This window comes from Microcebus murinus, chromosome 6, assembly GCF_040939455.1.
Source record: "Microcebus murinus isolate Inina chromosome 6, M.murinus_Inina_mat1.0, whole genome shotgun sequence".
Lineage (NCBI taxonomy): Eukaryota > Metazoa > Chordata > Mammalia > Primates > Cheirogaleidae > Microcebus > Microcebus murinus.
In genome coordinates, this window is record NC_134109.1 from 80,644,287 (window position 1) to 80,666,444 (window position 22,158).

Sequence of the window (22,158 nt, forward strand, 5' to 3'; positions counted from 1 at the left end):
TTCTTTCCACAAAGATAGGTTGGAAAATAAAAGAAACCTGAAAGGAAAAAAAATAATAATAATAAAAAAAAAAAAAAGAAACCTGAAAGGAACAGAATGGTAGAAAGCCATCAACAGTCATCTCAGAGACTCTTTGCTTTGGAAACCATCTACACATGTAGGAAATGTTCCTAATAGGAACCATTCTGACCAAAAATAGTTATTTACACAGTTCCTCTGCATCAATACTTGCATTCTATGAACTAAAGCATAGCTCAGAACCTGGTTTCATGCTGTGTTCCCCTTATCTGGGCCCTCTTAGCAACAGCATTTAGACTTGTCTTAGGGTTTCATATCAGACATTGGTTGGATGCCATTAAAGAAATATTTTATTTTGTCTGTACCACTGCAGATGCTATTACCCTTAGTTTAGTAATGCAAAACTACACATCATCTTTAGTTGAAAAGTCTTGGGCTAATCTCCGGAGAATTTTCATAGGCAAATTCTTCTATGTGGGCTGGATCACTAAACACTCCAATAAAATCAATTTCCAAGAAGAATGGACCATCCACTTTATCAGCCAAGGTAAATCCTATGGAAGAGATCTAAATTTAAAATAAGAGAAACTGATTAAAATCTCATACACTGATATACTGATGTTATTCCTAGAGTTTTAAAATCCCATGAGGTGATTACCAAAACTGTGTCTTTATACTATTAGCCCTTAGAAAATATACAGTAGTTCTTATATACTGTAACAAATTATAAGAGGAAGCCCAAGACTGCTTTTCTTTTCACATTCTACTTCCTATCCTCTCCCTTTCAAGTGGTGCCATTTACGACTAGTAAGGACAATGAGGATGCCTAATGGAGGTTCTTTGAAGCTCTCTTAAACTCTTAGTTTTTTTTTTTTTTTTTTAAGGCTGGTCAAGTGGAGCAGTGGGAGTGGAGAAGGAACAAAGGGATCTGTAACTGGTTGTGATCAATTAGTTGTATACACCACTGCACTCGGACCAACCTAAACTCTTAGTTTAAAGCTAAAATAAAATTTAGGCATGCTAAAAAAAATGGTCATATTAAAATTCCTAGGCCGGGCGCTGTGGCTCACGCCTGTAATCCTAGCTCTTGGGAGGCCGAGGCGGGCGGATTGCTCAAGGTCAGGAGTTCAAAACCAGCCTGAGCAAGAGCGAGACCCCGTCTCTACTATAAATAGAAAGAAATTAATTGGCCAACTGATATATATATAAAAAATTAGCCGGGCATGGTGGCGCATGCCTGTAGTCCCAGCTACTCGGGAGGCTGAGGCAGGAGGATCGCTTGAGCCCAGGAGTTTGAGGTTGCTGTGAGCTAGGCTGACGCCACGGCACTCACTCTAGCCTGGACAACAAAGTGAGACTCTGTCTCAAAAAAAAAAAAAAAAAATTCCTCCAAGATGGGGATTTAGCTCACAAGACAGGTCTGAGTCAGCATGTCTTGGTATAATAGCAGTGGCTAGTGGCCCTGAGTAGGAATTTTCATTTTTCTTTTCTTTCTTCCTTTTTTTTTGAGACAGGGTCTCACTCTGTTGCCTGGGCTAGAGTGCCGTGGCATCATCATAGCTCAATTCAACCTCAAACTCCTGGGCTCAAGCAATCCTCTTGGCTCAGCTTCCTGAGTGGCTGAGACTATAGGTGTGTACCACCATACCTGGCTAATTTTCTTTCCTTCCTTCCTTCTTTCTTTCTTTTTTTGAGAGATGGGGTCCGCTGCTTTGTTGCCCAGGCTAATCTTGATCTCCTGGCCTAAAGCAATCCACCCACCTTGGCCTCCCCAAGTGCTAGAATTACAGGCATGAGCCACCGCACCCAGCCAGAATGATCATTTTTCATCTGTTAGCCTTCCAGCATAGACTCAATCATATGAGTTCTGTTTCACTAAAGATGATATTGTTCTGAGTGAAAAGCACAGGAAAATGTTACCTTGTCAAGCAGAAGCTGAGACTGAACATCCCGGATTCTTCCTTGATTGGAGAAGAAAAATTTAGAAAAAGGAATCTGAAAAAAAGAAACCATTTACTTGAAATGTAAGTAATATAATGACAAAAGAATAGTCATTTAAATTTATTCTAAAATTATTTAATATATGCAGCATCAGGGATTTGTTTTTTTATTTTTTAGAAACAGGATCTTACAATGTTGCCTACGCTGGAGTGCAATGATGCAATCAGAGTTCACTGCATCCTTGAACTCCTAGGCTCCTTCTGCCTCAGCCTCCAAAGGAGCTAAGACTATAGGCACATATCACCATATCCAGTTAATTTTATTTTTCTTGTAGAGATGGGGTTCTTGCTATTTTTGCCCAGCCTGGTGTTGAACTCCTGGTCTCAAGCAATCTTCCTGCCTCAGCCTCCCAAAGTGCTGGGATTACAGGCGTGAGTCACCACTTCTGGTCAATATCTGCAGTTATAACAGGCTAACCACTTGGATCAAAGATAAATATATGAGAGCAAAAGACAAAGGGTAAACTAGGGAAAAAATATTTGTAACATTTATGGTAAAGAGAACTAGTATCCTAAGCAGAGCTTTTACCAATAAGCCAGGGCATGGTGGTGCCTGCCTGTAATCCCAGCTACTTGAGAGGGCTTGAGTCCAGGAGTTCCAGTCTTGCCTGGGCAACATAGTAAGACCGTGGCTCTAAAATAAAAAAGCTAAACAACTAAGAAAAAGATTAAACAACCATAGAAAAATGGGGATGGTGAGAAACAAGCACACATTTACACTGTTAGTAGGAGTGTAAATTAGCACAACTCTTTTAGATGGCAGCTGACAATTGTGATAGGTAGAATTCTAAGATTGCCCCTAAGATTTCCACCCCAGGTATATACATATGTACTTCCAGGTATTCAATCAAACACTAATCTCAGTGGTACTGTGAAGGACTGTGCCAATATAATTAAGATTCCAAATTAGTTGGCCTTAAAAAGAAAGGGAGATTATCCTCTGTAGGCCTGACAATCACTTGAGCCCATAAAAGGGACTGATGAAAGAGATTTCATGAGACAGATTCAATGGGAAGGAGATTCTCCATTGCTGGCTTTGAAGAAGAAGAGACGTACATGCAGCCAGCTTCTAGGAGCTGAGAGTAGCCCCTGGTTAACAGCCAGCAAAGACTCACACAAAGTTATACAATCATAAGAAACTGAATTTGGCTAACAACCAGAATGAGCTGGGAAGTGGATTCTTCCCCAGAGACTCCAGAAAGTAACACAGCCCAGCTGACTCCTTGATTTCAGCCTTATAAGCACCTGCGTGAGCATGGAACCTAGTCACACTTCGTCCCAACTTATGACCTCCAGAACTGTGAACCAACTAATGTGTGTTGTTTTAAGCTGCTAAATTTATGGCATTTGTTATGTAGCAACAGAAAACTAATACAGCAATATCTAGCAAAATTTGAAATGCGATAACAATTTCATGTTTAGGAATTAATGCTACAAATAATCTCTGAAAAATACATAAAGATACAGCTTTTACTAATAGTAAAAAATGTAAAATGAAAAAATAAGGTAACAGATGCATTATGGTACATCTGTACAACCGAATATGCAGCTATCTTTAAAATGAAGTAGATTAGCCAGGCATGGTGGCTCATGCCTGTAATCCTAGCACTCTGGTAGGCCGAGGCGGGAGGATCGCTCAAGGTCAGAAGTTTGAGACCAGCCTGAGCAAGAGCGAGACACCGTCTCTACTAAAAATAGAAAGAAATTAATTGGCCAACAAAAAATTTAGAGACAAAATTAGCCAGGCATGGTGGCACGTGCCTGTAGTCCCAGCTACACGGGAGGCTGAGGCAGGAGGATTGCTTGAGCCCAGGAGTGTGAGGTTGCTGTGAGCTAGGCTGACACCATGGCACTCTAGCCTGGGCAACAGAGTGAGACTCTGTCTCAAAATAAATAAATATAAAATGAAGTAGATCTATACAGGATGCAAAGAGAAGATCTCTGTGATATATTATTAGTAAAAAAATAACATATACACTGGGTATAGTGGCTCACACCTGTAATCCCAGCCCTTTGGGAGGTCAAGGTGGGAGGATCACTTGAGGCCAGGAGTTCAAGACCAGCCTGGACAACATAGCAAGACCTTGTCGCTTCAAAAAATAAAAAAAATTATTTAAAAATTAGCCAGCATGGTGACTCATGCGTGTAGTCCCAGTTACTTGGGAGACTGAGGCAGGAACATCACTTGAGCCCAGGAGTTTGAGGTTGTAGTGAGCTATGATCATGCCACTGCACTCCAGCCTGGTTGACAGTGAGACAGTATAAGCTTATTTAGGTTTTTTTTAAGGCCTAAAAGGCCTAAAAAATTGTAAATAAATATTGAAGTCTAATGGTATGCATGCTGAAATGTTTAGGGGTGAAACATACTTATGTCAGCAACTTCCTTTAAAATGAATCAAAAAAAGACTGATGGATACATAGCAGGAAGGATAAGTGAATAAGATGTGATAAAGCAAACACAGCAGAATGTTTCTTGAGAAATCTAGGTGGTAGCTATCTGGATATTCACTATCCAATTTTAAGTTTTATGCATGTTTGAAAATTTTCATAATAAAATGTTAAGGAAAATAGGAAAAAAATATTCTAACAGAAATGTCTTGAAGGATATACCAACAACTGTTAAAAATTCTCACCTCTGGAAAATAGGCATGGGAGTTTGAGGAGGGACTCTTTCACTTCACAATTGTATAAAGCATACTAGTTGCTTATATAACAGACAAAAGGCTAATCTCCTAAATAAAGAGTTTCTAGAAATTGTGGGAAAAGAAGACCAATAGAAAAGATATCAATAGACAGCTCACAGAAAAAGAAGTACAAAAAATTGGCCCTTAAACATATGAAGAGATGTTCCATCTCATAACAACAAATGCAAAGCAAAACTTCTGAGGATATAGGAGAAAAAATGAAATTATTTCTCCTACCATTTATACTCATACACCATTCAACACAACCCTTCGGACACTTGGTGTATGTGGGGTTTTCTCCAAACACCAAGCAATTCTACAGCTGACTGGAAAAAAACTATTTTTTCTATTCTTTTCACTCAACAATTAACAGAGAAGACTTCAGTGACCAAATTTGTGGGAATTTCTCCCCACACAAGCAAGCAAGCAATCAATTCTATGGTGGACACCAACTGGGTGTCCTCTAATTCAACTTAATTCTGACACTATCTACCTGGAGATAGCACAGGTTGAGGGCTCAGTACCACAAGACTGCAGATGCCATTTGTCAACAGTAGGTTGTCATATATACTTTTGACTGACTAGCTACAAATTAGGGCTCCTATAACCCCCACCTTAGGTTCAATTAATTTACTAGAGTAGTTCACAGAACTCAAGGAAACACTTTACTTACATTTACTGGTTTATTATAAAGAACAGTACATAGGACACAGATGAACAGACAGATGGATGAGATGCATAGGACAAGGTATGGGAGAAGGAACACAGAGCTTCCATGCCCTCTCTGGGCGTACCACCCTCCAGGAGCCTCTACATGTTCAGTTATCTAGAAGCTCTACAAAGTCTATCCTTTTGGGGATTTTGTGTGTGTATGTGTGTGTGTGTGTGTGTGTGTGTGTGTGTGTTTGAGACAGATTCTCGCTCTGTTGCTTGGGCCAGAATGCTGTGGCATCAGCCTAGCTCATAGCAACCTCAAAATCCTGGGCTCAAGCAATCCTCCTGCCTCAGCCTCCCGAGCAGCTGGGACTACAAGCATGTGCCACCATGCCCGGCTAATTTTTTCTATATATTTTTAGTTGGCCAATTAACTTCTATTTTTAGTAGAGATGGTGTCTCGCTCTTGCTCAGGCTGGTCTCGAACTCCTGACCTTGAGCGATCCACCCGCCTCGGCCTCCCAGAGTGCTAGGATTACAGGTGTGAGCCACCTCGCCCAGCCCTTTTTGGGTTTTATGGAAGCTTTATTATATAGGCGTTACTAATTAAATCATTGGCCATTAATGATCAGCTCAACATTGAGCTCCTCAAGACTCCCCAGAGGTTGGGAGGGTGCGACTTTCTAATCATGCCGTGGTCTTTTCTATGACCAGCTCCCATCCTGAAGCTATCTAGGGGCCAATAGTCATCATTAGCATACAAAAGATACTTTTATCACTCCAGAGATTCCATCAGGATGAAGACCAAATATATATTTCACAATATCAAAACTACACTGAGTTACCAAGTCTCACCAATTGGCAAAAATCCAAAAGTTTGACAACCTCCTCTAATGGTGAGGCTGTGGGGAAACAGCCATTTCACTACTGGTGGGAATGCAAAAATAAAACTAATCCTTTGGAGGACAATTCGACAATATTTATCAAAATTACAAAGGCATTTACCCTGTAACCTAGTACTCCCACTTGTAGGAAGTTAGCCTACAAAAGCACCTACAAGTATACAAAGCAATCTTTGTGTACAGTTATTCATTACATTATTTATAATAGCAATTGAGAACTTAAGTGTCCTTCAATACAGGACTCATTAAATCAACTACAGAATATCCACATAATATGAAATACCAAACAAAATAACAGTGGGCCGGGCATGGTGGCTCATGCCTATAATCCTAGCTCCTGGGGAGGCTGAGGTGGGAGGACTGCTTGAGCCCAGGAGTTTGAAATCGGCCTGGGGAACAGCAAGACACTGTCTCTAACAAAAAAAAAATTAGTGGAGTGTGATGGCATGTGCCTATAGTCCCAGCTACTCAGGAGGCAGGAGGATTGTTTGAGGATTTGAGGTTGCACTCATGCCTGGAGAATGGAGCGACATTCTGTCTCAAAAAAAAGAATGGAAAATAATTCCATGTAATTATGTAGAAGCTCTTCAGGATATATTCCTAAATTTTAAAAATGTAATAAACACATACAGAAGATGTACACAGTATACTATTTTTATTTTTGAATTAAAAGGATTCAACCTGAGAAAGCTGATTGAAATAATAAAAATAAGAAAAGGAAAAATAAGTATATTCATATTTGCTTATATTTGCATAAAGAAACTAAAATGTTACAGAAGAAACTAATAAAAGTGGTTACCTACAGAGAGTGGGAAAGAACCAGGGTGAATAGGGCTAAGAATGGGAGTGAGATTTCTCAATGTACATCTTTTTAGAACATTTTGATTTTTGAGCCAAAATATAAAAATGAATTTAAATAAATAAAATATACTACTGAAACTATTTATCACTAAAAACATTCTTGACATAAAAGCAGACTCAATTCAAGCCTGGCACGGTGGTGCACACCTGTCATCCCAGCTACTAAGAAGGCTGAGGTAGAGGGATCACTTGAGCCCAGGAGTTCAAGTCCATCCTGGGCAACACAGCAAGACCTCACCTCTTAAAATAAAAAAAGGGGAACTTAAAAAAAATAAAAAAGACTCAATTCAAAGCTTATATAATAAACCACCATTGCACAAGATTATGCTGCTCACATAGCAAATCTAAATGCCCTCAAGTCCTCATTTGACCTGCTCCTTTCATTTCTGTCAACTAACGAGATAGAGACCCCCTTGCCAATGTCTCATTTTGCATCCTGGTTTGGCACTTCATCCATCTCACTCTAAATATAGTTCATATATGCAATCATCACTACCCGCTTGCCGTGCAAGGTATATGTGTCACCCACCCCACTGGTGTCTTTAAACTAATCTCTTTTCTTTTTCCCACAGAATTCTCTAAAAAAACACTGATTACATCAAGGGAACAGGATTATTTAGCCTAGAAAGAAAATTAGACTAAGAAGGAACTTTAAATCTCTAAAGCTTGCATTAAAAGAAAAAGATAGGCCGGGCACAGTGGCTCACACCTGTAATCCTAGCATTCTGGGAGGCCAAGGCGGGAGGATCGCTCAAGGTCAGGAGTTCGAGACCAGTCAGCAAGAGCGAGACCCCGTCTCTACTAAAAATAGAAAGAAATTAATTGGCCAACTAAAAATATATAGAAAAAATTAGCCGGCATGGTGGCGCATGCCTGTAGACCCAGCTACTTGGGAGGCTGAGGCAAGAGGATCGCTTGAGCCCAGGAGTTTGAGGTTGCTGTAAGTCAGGCTGACACCATGGCACTCTAGCCTGGGCAACAGAGTGAGACTCTGTCTCAAAAAGAAAAGAAAAGAAAAGAAACAAAAGAGGAGAGGAGAGGGGAGGGGAGGGGAGGGGAGGGAAGAAAAAAATGATATAGAAATATATTTGAACAGAAAGTTGTACACAGTATTCAGTTAAGTGAAAATACTGTATTTCTTATAAAACAGCACTGGCACAATCCCATTTTGGGGGGATAAAAGTATGACTAGAAAAGTCTGGAAGACACACACTAAAATAAAAATAGTATTTTATCTCTGGGTACTGGTAGTATAAGATTTTTTTCTTTTCCACATTTTCCAAATGTTCTATAGTGAAATAATAATTATTTTGTTTAATAATTAATATATATTACTTGTATACAAGTGTTAGTTATATAATAATTTTTGTGTTATCATCTATATTCGTGCATATATGTGTATTGAGGACCTGTTTTGTGTGAGGCACTGTTCTTGGTGTAGGGGAATCAGCTATGAACAATACAAACAAGGTCCCTGCTCTCACAAAATTTATGGAATTTATGTTCCAGGGGAGAGGGTTAGAGAGTGACAATAAACAAACAAATGAATCAACAAAATAATTTTTACTTAGTGATAAGTTCTATGAAGAAAGTCAACAGAGTGGTGGTGTTGAAAGTGACTAAAGGTGAGCATGGTGTTATACACCTGTAATCCTAGCTACTAGGGAAACTGAGGCAGGAGGATTGCTTGAGCCCAAGAGTTCAAGACCACTCTGGGCAACATAAGACTGTCTCAAAAAAAAAAAAAAAAAAAAAAAGTGCTTGGGTTAGAGGGTCCAACTTTAGTTAGAGAGATCAGGAAAGACGACTCTGAGGTGACTTTTGAGCTGAAAAATGAATGATAGGAAAGAGGAAGCAAGTGAAGATACGGTGAGGAGCACTGGAACAGAACAACTACCATGTTTCCCTGAAAATAAGACCTAGCCATAAAACAACCCCTAGCAGGATTTCTAAGCATTTGCACAATATAAGCCCTACCCTGAAAATAAGACCTAGTGATGGGCGTGGCTACGCAGCGTATCTGCACAACCCATGCATTTTGTCGCCTAGTGGTAAAGAAGACGAGCAGCCCTTCTCATCTGCCCCATGAGAGCTCTATTGCTCGACATGAGAGATTAGGGCCAATGGTTCTAAAGGAAATAGAGTCGCAATAAATTCAGGATGGAATTCAGGGTTTGGAGAATTATGATGATGTTCCAGAAGAAGACAACTTAACTGTATTTGAATAAATGTAGATTGTCATACCGTACTTAAAAAAATGACACATCCCCTAAAAATAAGCCCTAAAGTGTCTTCTTGAGGAAAAATAAATATAAGACTCTGTCTTATTTTCAGGGAAACACGGTAAGTACAAGGCTGAGGTGGAAATGAAGTTGCTGAGTTTGACAGACAGAAAAGGGGCCAGTGTGGAGAACGGAGACAGGAGGGGAGACTGAAAATGAAGACAGAGGTCTGATACTGTAGGCCCATAGGCCATGTTCAGGTGTTTGGACTTTATTTTATTTTTACCTTAATTTAACCTCACAATCCATAGACTTTATTATAAATATTGTCATGGGACCACTGGAGGGTTCTAAGGCATATTAGTGATGTCATTTGAACAATGTTTTAGAAAGATCACTCTGGCGGCTCTGTGGAAACTGGATTTTAGCAGGGCAAGAAGACAAACAGGAAAATCAATAATGAAGTTGCTGCAGTAATTCAAAAGCCTGGACTAGGGTGAGAGTGGAAGACACGCCTAGAAATAATCTGGATATGGAGTGAAGGAGACAGGAAGCAAGGATGACCCTAAGATTTATGACATGAGAAAAATGGGGGCTTTCTTTTGAGTTTATGGATTAAAAACCTCAGTACAGGAGGCAGGAGGATCACTTGAGCCCAGAAGATCACTTGAGCTCACTGCAGTTTGAGGCTGCAGTGAGCTATGATCAAGCCACCGCACTCTAGCCTGGGCAACAGAGTAAGAACCTGTCTCAAACAAACAAACAAATCTTCAATAGGCAAAATAAAGAAGGTCATTTGATTTTTCCCTCAGTCCCTGAATTTTCTTCTTATTTTCCTTCAAGTTAACATTGCTTACCTACTCAAAGCTTCTTCTCATACATAAAATAAGACTTGCTGATATTACCAAGAAATAAAAATTTTGATGATTGTGAAATGTGAAGAATTTATTCCTCTCAAGGGACCCTTTCTACTAAGCTAGGGACACTAGTTTGGCAGAGATGCCTGGAAGAGGTGACATGGCAGAAACTTAAAAAGAAACATCTATTTGGCTTCTTCTCCAGGAAAACACCAAATGGCAGATGACGCCGGTGCAGGGGGAAGGCCCAGAGGCCCGGGGGGGGGCCCCGGAATGGGAGGCCGTGGCTGCTTCCGTGGAGGCTTCGGCAGCGGCATTCGTGGCCGTGGTGGCGGCTGTGGTTGGGGCCTGGGCCGAGGTCGCGGAGCTCACGGAGGCAAGGCCGAGGACAAGGAGTGGATGCCTGTGACCAAGCTGGGCCGCCTGGTTAAGGACATGAAGATCAAATCCCTGGAGGAGATCTATCTATTCTCCTTGCCTATCAAGGAGTCTGAGATCATTGATTTTTTCCTGGGAGCATCTCTCAAAGATGAGGTTTTGAAGATCATGCCAGTGCAAAAGCAGACCCGCGCTGGCCAGCGGACTAGGTTCAAGGCGTTTGTTGCCATCGGGGACTACAATGGCCACGTTGGTCTAGGTGTTAAGTGCTCCAAAGGAGGTAGCCACTGCCATCCGAGGGGCCATCATCCTGGCCAAGCTCTCCATAGTCCCCGTGAGGAGAGGCTACTGGGGGAACAAGATCGGCAAGCCCCACACTGTTCCTTGCAAGGTGACAGGCCGCTGCGGCTCTGTGCTGGTGCGTCTCATCCCTGCCCCTGGAGGAACTGGCATTGTCTAGGCCCCTGTGCCCAAGAAGCTGCTGATGATGGCTGGTATCGATGACTGCTACACTTCAGCCAGGGGTTGCACTGCCACCCTGGGCAACTTCGCAAAGGCCACCTTCGATGCCATCTCTAAGACCTATAGCTATCTGACTCCTGATCTTTGGAAAGAGACAGTATTCACCAAGTCTCCCTACCAGGAATTCACCGACCATCTTGTCAAGACCCACACCAGAGTCTCTGTGCAGAGGACCCAGGCTCCAGCTGTGGCTACCACACAGCATTTTTATATGAGAAAAATAAAGTGAAATTAAGTCTGTTAAAAAAAAAAAGAAACATCTATTTGGGCACAGAATACAGAGGTACATGTGAATGAGCATGGTCCTGGCCATATCCTTATCAAAAATATTTACTGGTTAGTAAGTTAACATTGATGAAATAAAAAGTCATTTATGTAAATCTCTCCCCTAGGTCCTCTTCCTTCCACCCACCCCACCCACATCTTCCAAGAAGGATTAGGAAGAAAAAGGAAACTACAATGTAACCATAATCTCAAAAGACCTCATTTTCATAAACAGTAAAGACTTGTGTTACCTTGATCTCCTGCCAGTAGGGCCCCCCACGGGTGAACATGAAGTAACTGTACATCTGATTCTTCCTCTGGATTAGATCTGTGTCCTCCCTGATATTCACCATCCAAGGCCGACCATCCCCACGGACACGGAGATACAGAGTGTTGAAATTGGACCAATCATAAGACATCCTCCGCTCAAAAGCACCCTAAGATATAGAAAGAGAAATTAATTTGACCTCATTCTCCACTATTAGCAAAATGTTAGTCATCACCAAGTGAGCAGTATCAAAGGGATTCACTAACCCTTCTTCTGTCTTTATTGACTTTCTTCCACACCATAAAGAGGCAGATAAACCTGGTGATTATTACTGTAGCACAAAATACTGACATAGTTATATGTTTCTAAGGTAATGTTCACGACACAATTGGGCCAAGGCAGTGTTTACATGGGACAGGCACTCACTTGTATTTGCTGAATGGAAATAAATGAATGTACTTTCCGTCCTGGTCCTATGGAGGAATGGCTTCTGAGTGGCCCATTTTATGATAACTGCCTTTCTATATGTCAGAAAACTATGAAAAATATAGCTTGAAAAAAAATATAGCTTGAGTTTTAAAAAAAGTGATATTTAATAACAATAGTTAGAATCACTGAATACTTACAACAGGCATTTTGCATGCATAATCTCATTTAATTCTGACAACAGCCCTGTGAGATAGGTATTGCCATATTATCCCATTTTACATATAAAGAAAGTGAGCACTCAGCTAATAGTGGTATATCCAATGTGGTATAACTCCAAAATCTGTGTGCTTAACAACTACCTATATAATTTCTCTCTTCAAAAATGGCATTTAGTATTAATTTCCAAAGGCATTTATTTACAGCAATCTCAAGGGTACTCTGATTTCAAGAATAGTAATGTTCAGGCCGGGCACGGTGGCTCATGCCTGTAATCCCAGCACTCTGGGAGGCGGAGGCGGGCGGATTGCTCAAGGTCAGGAGTTCGAAACCAGCCTAAGCAAGAGCGAGACCTCGTCTCTACTATAAATAAAAAAGAAATTAATTGGCCAACTAATATACATGGAAAAAATTAGCCGGGCATGGTGGTGCATGCCTGTAGTCCCAGCTACTCGGGAGGCTGAGGCAGCAGGATTGTTTGAGCCCAGGAGTTTGAGGTTGCTGTGAGCTACGCTGATGCCATGGCACTCACTCTAGCCTGGGCAACAAAGTGAGACTCTGTGTCAAAAATAAAAAAGAATAGTAATGTTCAGCCTGTAATCCTAGCACTCCGGGAGGCCAAGGCCAGCAGATTATTTGAGCTCAGGAGTTCAAGACCAGCCTGAACAAGAGCGCGACCCCATCTCTACTAAAAATAGAAAGAAATTAGCTGGACAACTAAATATATATAAAAAATTAGCTGGCTTGGAGGCCAAGGCAGGTGGATTGCTCAAGGTCAGGAGTTTGAGACCAGCCTGAGCAAGAGCGATATCTTAAAAATAGAAAGAAAATTAATTGACCAACTAAAAATATATAGAAAAAAAATTAGCCGGGCATGGTGGCACATGCCTGTAGTCCCAGCTACTCAGGAGGCTGAGGCAGGAGGATCGCTTGAGCCCAGGAGTTTGAGGTTGCTGTGAGCTAGGCTGACCCCACGGACCTCTAGCCCAGGCAGGGTGAGACTCTGTCTCAAAAAAAAAAAAAAAAGAATAGTAATGCTTATATATAAACTAATATTTACTCACTGTGTAACTTTGAATAAGTTACTGAATCTCCCCAAAGCCTATTTCCTTGTCCATAAAACTGGGATGATCTTGCCCCACAGAATTGTCAGGGTATACTTAATAAATGTTATCTACTATTTTCATTATTCCACAATGGGTATCTTGGCACAGAATTATTTACTACCCTGGACTGACCAAATCCATTCTATGGATTTTCAGGGCCTGAAAAGAAAAACTATGTATCATCTGTTGAGTCTGAAAGAGCACATATTTTTCTTTTTCATTATTATATGGAGCCTAACATTATTCCTGACACTTGCTTTTCTCCTTAAAGCACAATATCCAGGCAAACATCAGGGGCTGTGGCCAGTGTCAGGAGCCTGTCCAGGGCAGCCCTGAAACAACAGGTCAGCAAAATTCACAAAAGTCAGACGCTAGGGGGGAGACAGGGAATTACTCTAAATAACTTTTGAAAACATGTAAGACTTGAAACTAGGCTGGACACGGTGGCTCACGCCTGTTATCCACTCTGGGAGTCTAAGGCGGGAAGATCGCTCAAGGTCAGGAGTTCGAAACCAGCCTGAGCAAGAGTGAGACACCATCTCTACTAAAAATAGAAACAAATTAATTGGCCAGGCTGGGTGTGTTGACTCATGCCTGTAATGCTAGCACTCTGGGAGGCCAAGGCAGGCGGATAGCTCAAGGTCAGGTGTTCAAAACCAGTCTGAGCAAGAATGAGATCCCATCTCTACTATAAATAGAAATTAATTGGCCAACTAACATATGTAGAAAAAAAATTAGCCGGGCATGGTGGCGAATGCCTGTAGTCCCAGCTACTTGGGAGGCTGAGGCAGAAGGATTGCTTGAGCCCAGGAGTTTGAGGTTGCTGTGAGCTAGGCTGACACCACGGCACTCTAGCCCAGGCAACAGAGTGAGACTCTGTCTCAAAAAATACATATATATATTAGTGTATAAATGACTGAAGAAATAAATAAAGTGAGAGATGAAACAAATCCTCCTTAGTGAAGAATTCCAAATAATTTATGTAGATACTACCCTCTAGGAGATAAAGCTTAATCCTCCCTACTCCTGACCACGAATATGGCTGCACTTGGTGACTTGAGGAAAGAAAGAAAAATAATTTTACAATGGAGTAACCTGGCAAACACTACCATGACCAGGTGATTGAAGTTAATGCTATTAGTGATATGATGATAGCACATACCCCTGATATAATGTGATGAAAAGAGTACTTCAATTCTGTGATATTCTTCCTAAAAACACAGACCCTCAGTCTAATCAGGAGAAAAAATATTAGAAAATCCCAAACTGAGGGCCATTTTACAAAAAACCTGACCAGCAATACATCTCAGATCCTCATGAAAAATAAGGGAAGAATGAGAAATTGTCACAGACCAGAGAAAACTAAGGATACATGACAACCACATTCAACATGGTATCCTGGATGGGATACTGGAACAGAGAGAGTATATTAGTGAAGAAAACAATGTAATCCAAATAAAGCCTAGAATTTCGTTAATAGTTATAGACCAATATTAGTTTCTTAATCATGACAAATGTAGCACAGTAATGTAAGATGTTAACAATAGAAGAAGCTGAGTGAGGGGTGTATGGAAACTCTCTGCACTATCTTTGCAACTGCAATTTTTCTGCAAGTCTACAACTATTCTAAAATAAAAAATTCACATAAAAAAAAAAAAAAAGCCACAGGCTGACCCTACTCTAAGGAACCCCTGACCATTACAGAGGTTGTGGTCCATGTTATATAAGATGCAGATCTTCCCAGACATCTTTCAAATCCTCAAACATAAGAATGTTCCTCCCTGACCTGAATGATGCCCAGAAACAAGTAGCTCCTCCTCAGGAACCACTTCTCCATTGTGCTCCCAGTTTACACTTGTACCCAGTACTTATATATCCCCATACAAAGGCGAGATGCCCACGTATATAATATGCCAGGTGTTCTCATTTACAGAAACAAAAGCTCTCTGCTATAGTTCATGCTACAATGAAGTTCACTCCAGTTTACTGGAAAACTGTAGCTCCTGGGCCTCACTTACCCTTGGTTTGTTTTTTTTTTTTTTTTTTTTTTGAGACAGAGTCTCGCTTTGTTGCCCAGGCTAGAGTGAGTGCCGTGGCGTCAGCCTAGCTCACAGCAACCTCAAACTCCTGGCTCAAGCAATCCTCCTGCCTCAGCCTCCCAAGTAGCTGGGACTACAGGCATTCGCCACCATGCCTGGCTAATTTTTTGTATATATTAGTTGGCCAATTAATTTCTTTCTATTTATAGTAGAGACGGGGTCTCGCTCTTGCTCAGGCTGGTTTCGAACTCTTGACCTTGAGCAATCTGCCCGCCTCGGCCTCCCAGAGAGCTAGGATTACAGGCGTGAGCCACCACGCCCGGCCCCTTGGTTTGTTTTTTGTTGTTTTTGGGGGGACAGAGTCTCGCTTTGTTGCCCAGGCTAGAGTGAGTGCCGTGGCGTCAGCCTAGCTCACAGCAACCTCAAACTCCTGGGCTCAAGCAATCCTCCTGCCTCAGCCTTCCGAGTAGCTGGGACTATAGGCATGTACCACCATGCCTGGCTAATTTTTTGTCTATATTTTTAGTTGGCCAATTAATGTCTTTCTATTTTTAGTAGAGACGGGGTCTCACTCTTGCTCAGGCTGGTTTCGAACTCCTGACCTCAAGCAATCCACCCGCCTCAGCCTCTCAGAGTGCTAGATTACAGGCTTGAGCCACCACACCCGGCCCTCACTTACCCTTGGAATCCTAGATATCATTGCACAGTATCCACTTCGACTACTATCCCCATCCTGAGGTGCTTCAGTGCTCAGAGTTCCATAGAGCAATGCACTTTGGTTGTTCTTGCCCATTTTCAAGAACACTTCACTTCTGCCTCCAATTGTCTTATCAGAAGTCACCATCCACTTATCCAAATCTTCTTTCCCACGGAACTGCCAGACGACCTTGGCTTTTTCCAGCAAGACTTCATGCAGAGGGCGGCCTTCTGGCCCTATCCAGTGATTCACAATTTCATCCTTCAAACGCCTAAAATGGTCCTTCATTTCATCTCTAATTGCCTTATCAAAACTAATTTCAGGTGTCTCCTCGGGAGAAGTTATGTCCAAGGCACCTTCTTTCTGGTGATGTCCCTGCAAACCCCCTTCAGTCTTCCTCTGTGAGAAGGCTTTGCCAGGAGCAGCCTCTGGTTTCTGAAGACTACTGGAACAATAGTCTGCAAAGTGAATACTCAAAAATGGATGCAAGGCAGTACTTTGCTTTGGGCATTTTCTGAGAATACAAGTGCCATTCAGCAATTTGTGAATCAAAGCCATGGTAAAAAATAAACATTAAAAAGTCAAAATGTAAATTTCTCCCCAGGCTACCAGGGAAAAAAGCTTCAGCAAAATAGCCCAATTCTACCTATAACAGAAGAGACATTGAAGAGTTACCAGTACAGCAATGAATATATCACAATTTCAAATTCAACAGAAATTAGGTATTGTGAAATTCATGACCTTATTTTCTGATTCTACAAACATTTACCCAGTGCCTACTATTATGCAGTGCAAAAAATACTAAGATGAATAAAAACACAGATCCCATTTACATGGAGATAATGATCAACCCAAAAATAAGTACCTGCTAAAACCGACCTCAAGAGATTTTGTCACCTCTGAAGGAAATTTTTATGCTGGATTTTTAAAGAAACAATAAGTTCCTAAAATAAAATATTCAATTAATTGACTAGGACCTGGGCCAATTGACTTTACATTTTAGTATTTCATCTATAAAACAGGGTCTACAGTGAGCACTGTAAGAAGAGCCAGAAAACCTGGACTTGACACCTGTGTGCCCATTTAATAGGCTGTAAATACTATGATATTACAATTTCAAATAACTAAACCTAATAAAACTGTTTACCCTCAGGTAAACCCAACCAGTTGATTTGTTGAAACCTCTATTTCTTCAGGAAGTAAGGCTGTGTCAATATCTCCCCTATGTATCTTAAGAGGTTCTTCTGAAGATCAGATGGAATAATGAATAAAAGAGGGTTCTCTGACTCTGCAAGTCTGATGAGATCTCCATGAGTCTTCATGGCTAAACTCCTAGTACAAGGCCCACATTTAGACCAATCAGGATTTCACTATATCAGTCATTATTTGAGCTCCTCAAAGACAGAACCTAAATAATAGTGGCAATACTAACATCACATTTAGATATCACTCTTATATTTTCCAATCACCTAGACATTATTATCTCATTTAATCCACATAAGAATCCTGTGAAACATGTCAGGTAAATATTTCCTTTCTAAAGGAAACAGACACCAACAGGTGAAATGACTTACCTAAAATCACAACACTAATCAGTGTCAAAGCTGGAACAAGAACTCTGGCCTTAGGCCGGGTGAGGTGGCTCATGCCTGTAATCCTAGCACTCTGGGAGGCCGAGGCAGGTGGATTGCTCAAGGACAGGAGTTCGAAACCAGCCTGAGCAAGAGTGAGACCCCGTCTCTACTATAAGTAAAAAGAAATTAATTGGCCAACTAATATATATAGAAAAAATTAGCCGGGCATGGTGGCACATGCCTATAGTCCCAGCTACTCAGGAGGCTGAGGCAGCAGGATTGCTTGAGCCCAGGAGTTTGAGGTTGCTGTTGAGCTAGGCTGACGCCACGGTACTCACTCTAGCCTGGGCAACAAAGTGAGACTCTGTCTCAAGAAAAAAAAAGAACTCTGGCCTTAAAGTCCTTCCACTAGATGCTGCTGCCTCTCTATAAGTAAGACATTAGCACTATAACTTCTATAACGTGGTTCTAACAATGTGACAACTTTGACTTTAGCAGCAACATTTAATGAGTGCTGGCAGAACCAGGAAGGCTAAAATAGTCCCCTCTCCTACCTCACCCAGCTACCCATGGTAGGAAATAAAATATGCAACCCAGTTTGTTTTTGTCCTATCCCAGCCCCAGAGACCAGGAGAGATAAAAACAAAAACTCACACAACCAGTCAGAACATGGCAATGCATGAGAAACTAAATGGAACACTGAAAATATCCCCCCAAAAAACCCTCAAAATGACAAAAATCCAACAATCCAGCTCACCTACCTTAGTTGCTTAAGAATCCACATCACAATGTCACCCAGACCACTGTAACTACAACATAGGACTTGTCATTCTTCTAGAATGCCCTTCCTCCCTCACTCCCCATTTCAGGAAGGTCACCTTTTCTCTTCTGGATCACGGTACTCTGCTCCTTGCCTCTAGGTTCACAACCTCATCCACCAATCAGCATCTAGGCCTAAAACACAAAGCTTATTTCTCTTTCCTGATTAAAACCCTTCAGGAGCTCCCAAAGCCTTCAGAATAAAACCCAACTTTCTCCACAGGGGCTACAAGGCTCCTCCAGATCTGGCCTCTACCAACTCTCCAATCTTACCTCTAGTCACACGCCACTCCATGCTCTAATCACAGAAAATACTTGTGGTCCAACAAGTGCCACCCAGTATACCCTCTCTGGCCCCAGTCATTGGTTGATTGCTGCTTCTAGACCAGGAATGCACTCTACCGATTTTGTCTGGCTAACATCCTTTGGGACTCACCTTTGACACCTGTCACCTCCTCCAAGCACCCTTCCTTCACTACCCAATTCCATCAAGACCAGCACTCCACCAACATGTTCCCATTGCATCCTGGGCTTAGACTTTCCCTGTTATAACTGTAACAGTTCATTTGTCACTCTCCCCTTCCAGACTAGAAGTATCTTTAGGAGAAAAACTATTTTCATTGTAGTAACTCCAGCTTCCAATATGTTGCCTACCATGCAGGAGGCATCGTAGTATTTGGGTTTTGGTTTTTTTTAAAGATGGGGTCTCACTCTGTCACCCAAGCTAGAGTACAGTGGCCCGGTCATAGCTCACTATAGCCTCAAATTCCTGAGCTCAAATGATCCTCCTGCTTCAGCCTCCCAAGTAGCTGAGACTACAGGCACATGCCACCATGCCTGACTTATTGTATTTGTTGAACAAATATATCTCTACATTTCTATACCTCTGCCACAAGTATCTTAGTTCAGAGTCTTTACTTCTCATCAGGACTACTGTAATTTCCCTAGAAAAGGGAAATTTAAAGTTTAAAGTGCCTATGAACCACCTGGGAATTTTGTTAAAATGCAGGTCGAACGGGGCCTGAGATTCTGCATTTCTAACAAACTCCTAGGTGACACCCTTCTTGGCCCATGGAGCACTCTAAGTATCAAAGTCCTAACTCATCTCCCTGACTCTGAACTCCTCCTTTCCTAATCCATTCTTTGTCTGGAAACAAGAGGAATTTTTCCAAATATGATGGCAACTCCTGCCACTCTCCCTTCAGCAATTGCCTCCAGAAATGTAAACTTCTGAAATGGCATATGAGGCCCTCCAAAATGTGCCCACTTTCCTGGCTTAATTTCTTACATCCATGGGCAACACCCTCAGCCCTAATAAGACCATCTAAATAAATAATGTCTGAACACAGCAAAACACATGAATATCGTTCAAACCATAAAAATGATCAAACATTCTACAATCTTGGGTAACATGAATGACTGCCACATCTTGCCCTATTATAGCATTAGTCTCAATTCTACTTTTCTCTCCCAATTATAAAATAGCCTCTAACTCCTGGCAGTAGCCTCCCTAAAATCACCTAACACAAACCTAAACCAGTTAAGTCACTTCTAACACTCTCTTACTGAGATGCCCCATGGTTCCCCATGATGTGCATTCTCCCTCACAAGGGGTAATAAACCCAACTTGTTCAACTACAGGCATGTTACTGGTGGTCTTTGACTAGAGGGTATTGACACTGCTCTTCCTTCATATTCTCATAAGAACCTGTGCACAACTTACATAATATTAAAATCTTGCTTTTATCCATCTAACTGGCCTAAGTTTCTTAACCTTCAGGACTTTGGCTTGAACATAACTGATGCTCAGTATACCAAAGCATTCAGAAGAAAAAATAAGGAAAGATAAAAATAATGTTTGTTGATAAATGAAAACCATGTAACAGTATGTTTTCACATGGTCTAAAAACTTAAGAGAACCAGAAAAAATAAAAACAGTTGATCTAAGGTCCTGGAATCATGGATAATTGTAAGTTTCCCTCACTAGTTGCACTTGAATGCTTTTACCTCTTCATGTGCAGAAATTTGGGAAACAAATGACGAGCCCATAAAATGATTCTCATGAACGCCATGAATAGGCTATAATATTAAGTGGCAAATAAGGAGGAACCAAAATTGTATATATGCTAACAAGTATAAAATATACAGCCAAAAAAGATTTGGGAGGAAAAAAGAAAAAAAGGGCTTAAAGTAATGTGTAGGATGATGGGATTATAAGTAACATTATTTACCCTCTTTTCCAAAACCTTACTAGTGTTACTTCTCTAATAATATAACTCCAATTATAAATGTTTTGTTTCCTATTTTATTTTACCAATAAACATAAAATCTAACCTATTAACTGGACAATACCGGATTGAGTTTGACAGTGACTTTTGACAATGTAATCCACGCAGCTAGAAGCGAGCAGTATTACCAAAGATTGCATATCAAGGTGCCAGAAATTGTTCTAAGTGTATTTTCATAGGCTCCCCACAACAACCCCGAGAGAGGTACTATTATTACTCTGACTATAGAGCCGAGGAAACGGAAGTTTGAAGATTAATTTACCCGAGGTCACACAGTTACTAAGTGGCAGAACTCAACAGCCCCAGTGTTTAGCTCCGGATCCGAGCCCGGGAAGCAGCCCGGAACTCGCTGCCCGGTACGGGAGGCTGGACGTTTGCCGCAGTGGAGCCCCCACAACCTTCACCTGCCAGGGTTGTGTCGCCCTCCCACATTCCCAACATACCAACAAGCCAGAGACCGCTCACCTCCCTGAAGTTTAAATGTGGCTTCCGCCTGGGTCCCCGTGCTTCCCCGCCGGGTTCTCCACTTTTCCCTTATAGGTCCATCTGCTTTTCCCTTCCGGCGCCAACTAGCCATTTGAACACTGGAGTTCCGGCCGAGTAGGAAGTCTCAAGAAAGGTAGCAAGGATTCCTTAGTCCGGCAAACTGAGGCTTTTGGTCCACCTGGTCCCCAAAAGGCCCGGCTTCCACCCCTCCTAATCTATTCTGCCCTATATGAGGAAGTGGGGGGAATTTAGAAAAGTTTTTCGCCTCCTCTTCCTGCGTCCCTTCAGGCTGCAAACTCTATTCCTGCATCTTTCACTTAGGACCCAGTTATTGCTAACGCCCTTTCGCCCCAAACGCCTGGGCAACCTCGTGCTTCACCTCCCCGCAGTCCCCCAAGAGTTCTCTGAGGCCTCGAAAGACCGGTTCTGCTGGAATTGCTCTCCTTGAATCCTTGAAGACCCACCACACACTCAGACAGCTACGCGTCCTACCAGCCCTTTCCCAATCCCGCCCCGCGGGGTCGCCACTCGGCAGGGCTTCCATTGTATCCTGAGCACACCTCTGTTAAAGTACTTTCAACATTGTATCCTAATTATTCACTCATTTCACACTTCCTTCGCCACGCTGCGGGCTTCTTGGGTCCAGAACTGTGCTGTTTTTCCTTTCCCCAGCACCTAGCATGGCGCTCTGCGTGGATTCGATACCGTATAGCTCATTAACACTAGTTCTCCAAGGCTCTAAAAGAGCTCACCAAATACAATTGCCTTTCTCTACATCATTGGTTTCCGGGCCAAATTCTCTTCCTTCTTAAAATTCTGCTTGATTTTTCTATACTCTACACTTACCTCCTCCTGTCATCTCCCTGCTTCACTA

The 22,158-nt window shown here is 41.8% G+C and overlaps 1 protein-coding gene and 1 pseudogene across 3 annotated transcripts; one reads left to right on the forward strand and one right to left on the reverse strand.

The window, feature by feature from the left end:
• Window positions 1–345: 345 nt before the first annotated feature.
• Window positions 346–21,361, reverse strand: NDUFAF1 (NADH:ubiquinone oxidoreductase complex assembly factor 1). Of its 3 annotated transcripts, none has more exons than XM_012766461.2 (5): window positions 21,264–21,361; window positions 16,100–16,763; window positions 11,614–11,799; window positions 1,939–2,013; window positions 346–585 (listed from the first exon to the last, which is right to left on the reverse strand). In XM_012766461.2, the coding sequence occupies exons 2-5, from the start codon at window positions 16,673–16,675 to the stop codon at window positions 436–438; spliced, it is 987 nt and encodes a 328-aa protein (XP_012621915.1). In that variant the 5' UTR covers window positions 16,676–16,763; window positions 21,264–21,361; the 3' UTR covers window positions 346–435. The 3 variants fall into 3 exon arrangements, with proteins under 3 accessions (XP_012621915.1, XP_012621916.1, XP_012621918.1); XM_012766462.3 differs by having other exon boundaries at window positions 21,242–21,340; XM_012766464.3 differs by lacking the exon at window positions 21,264–21,361 and adding an exon at window positions 21,061–21,198.
• On the forward strand, window positions 10,415–11,355 carry LOC105872475 (small ribosomal subunit protein uS5 pseudogene; annotated as a pseudogene).
• Window positions 21,362–22,158: the final 797 nt, after the last annotated feature.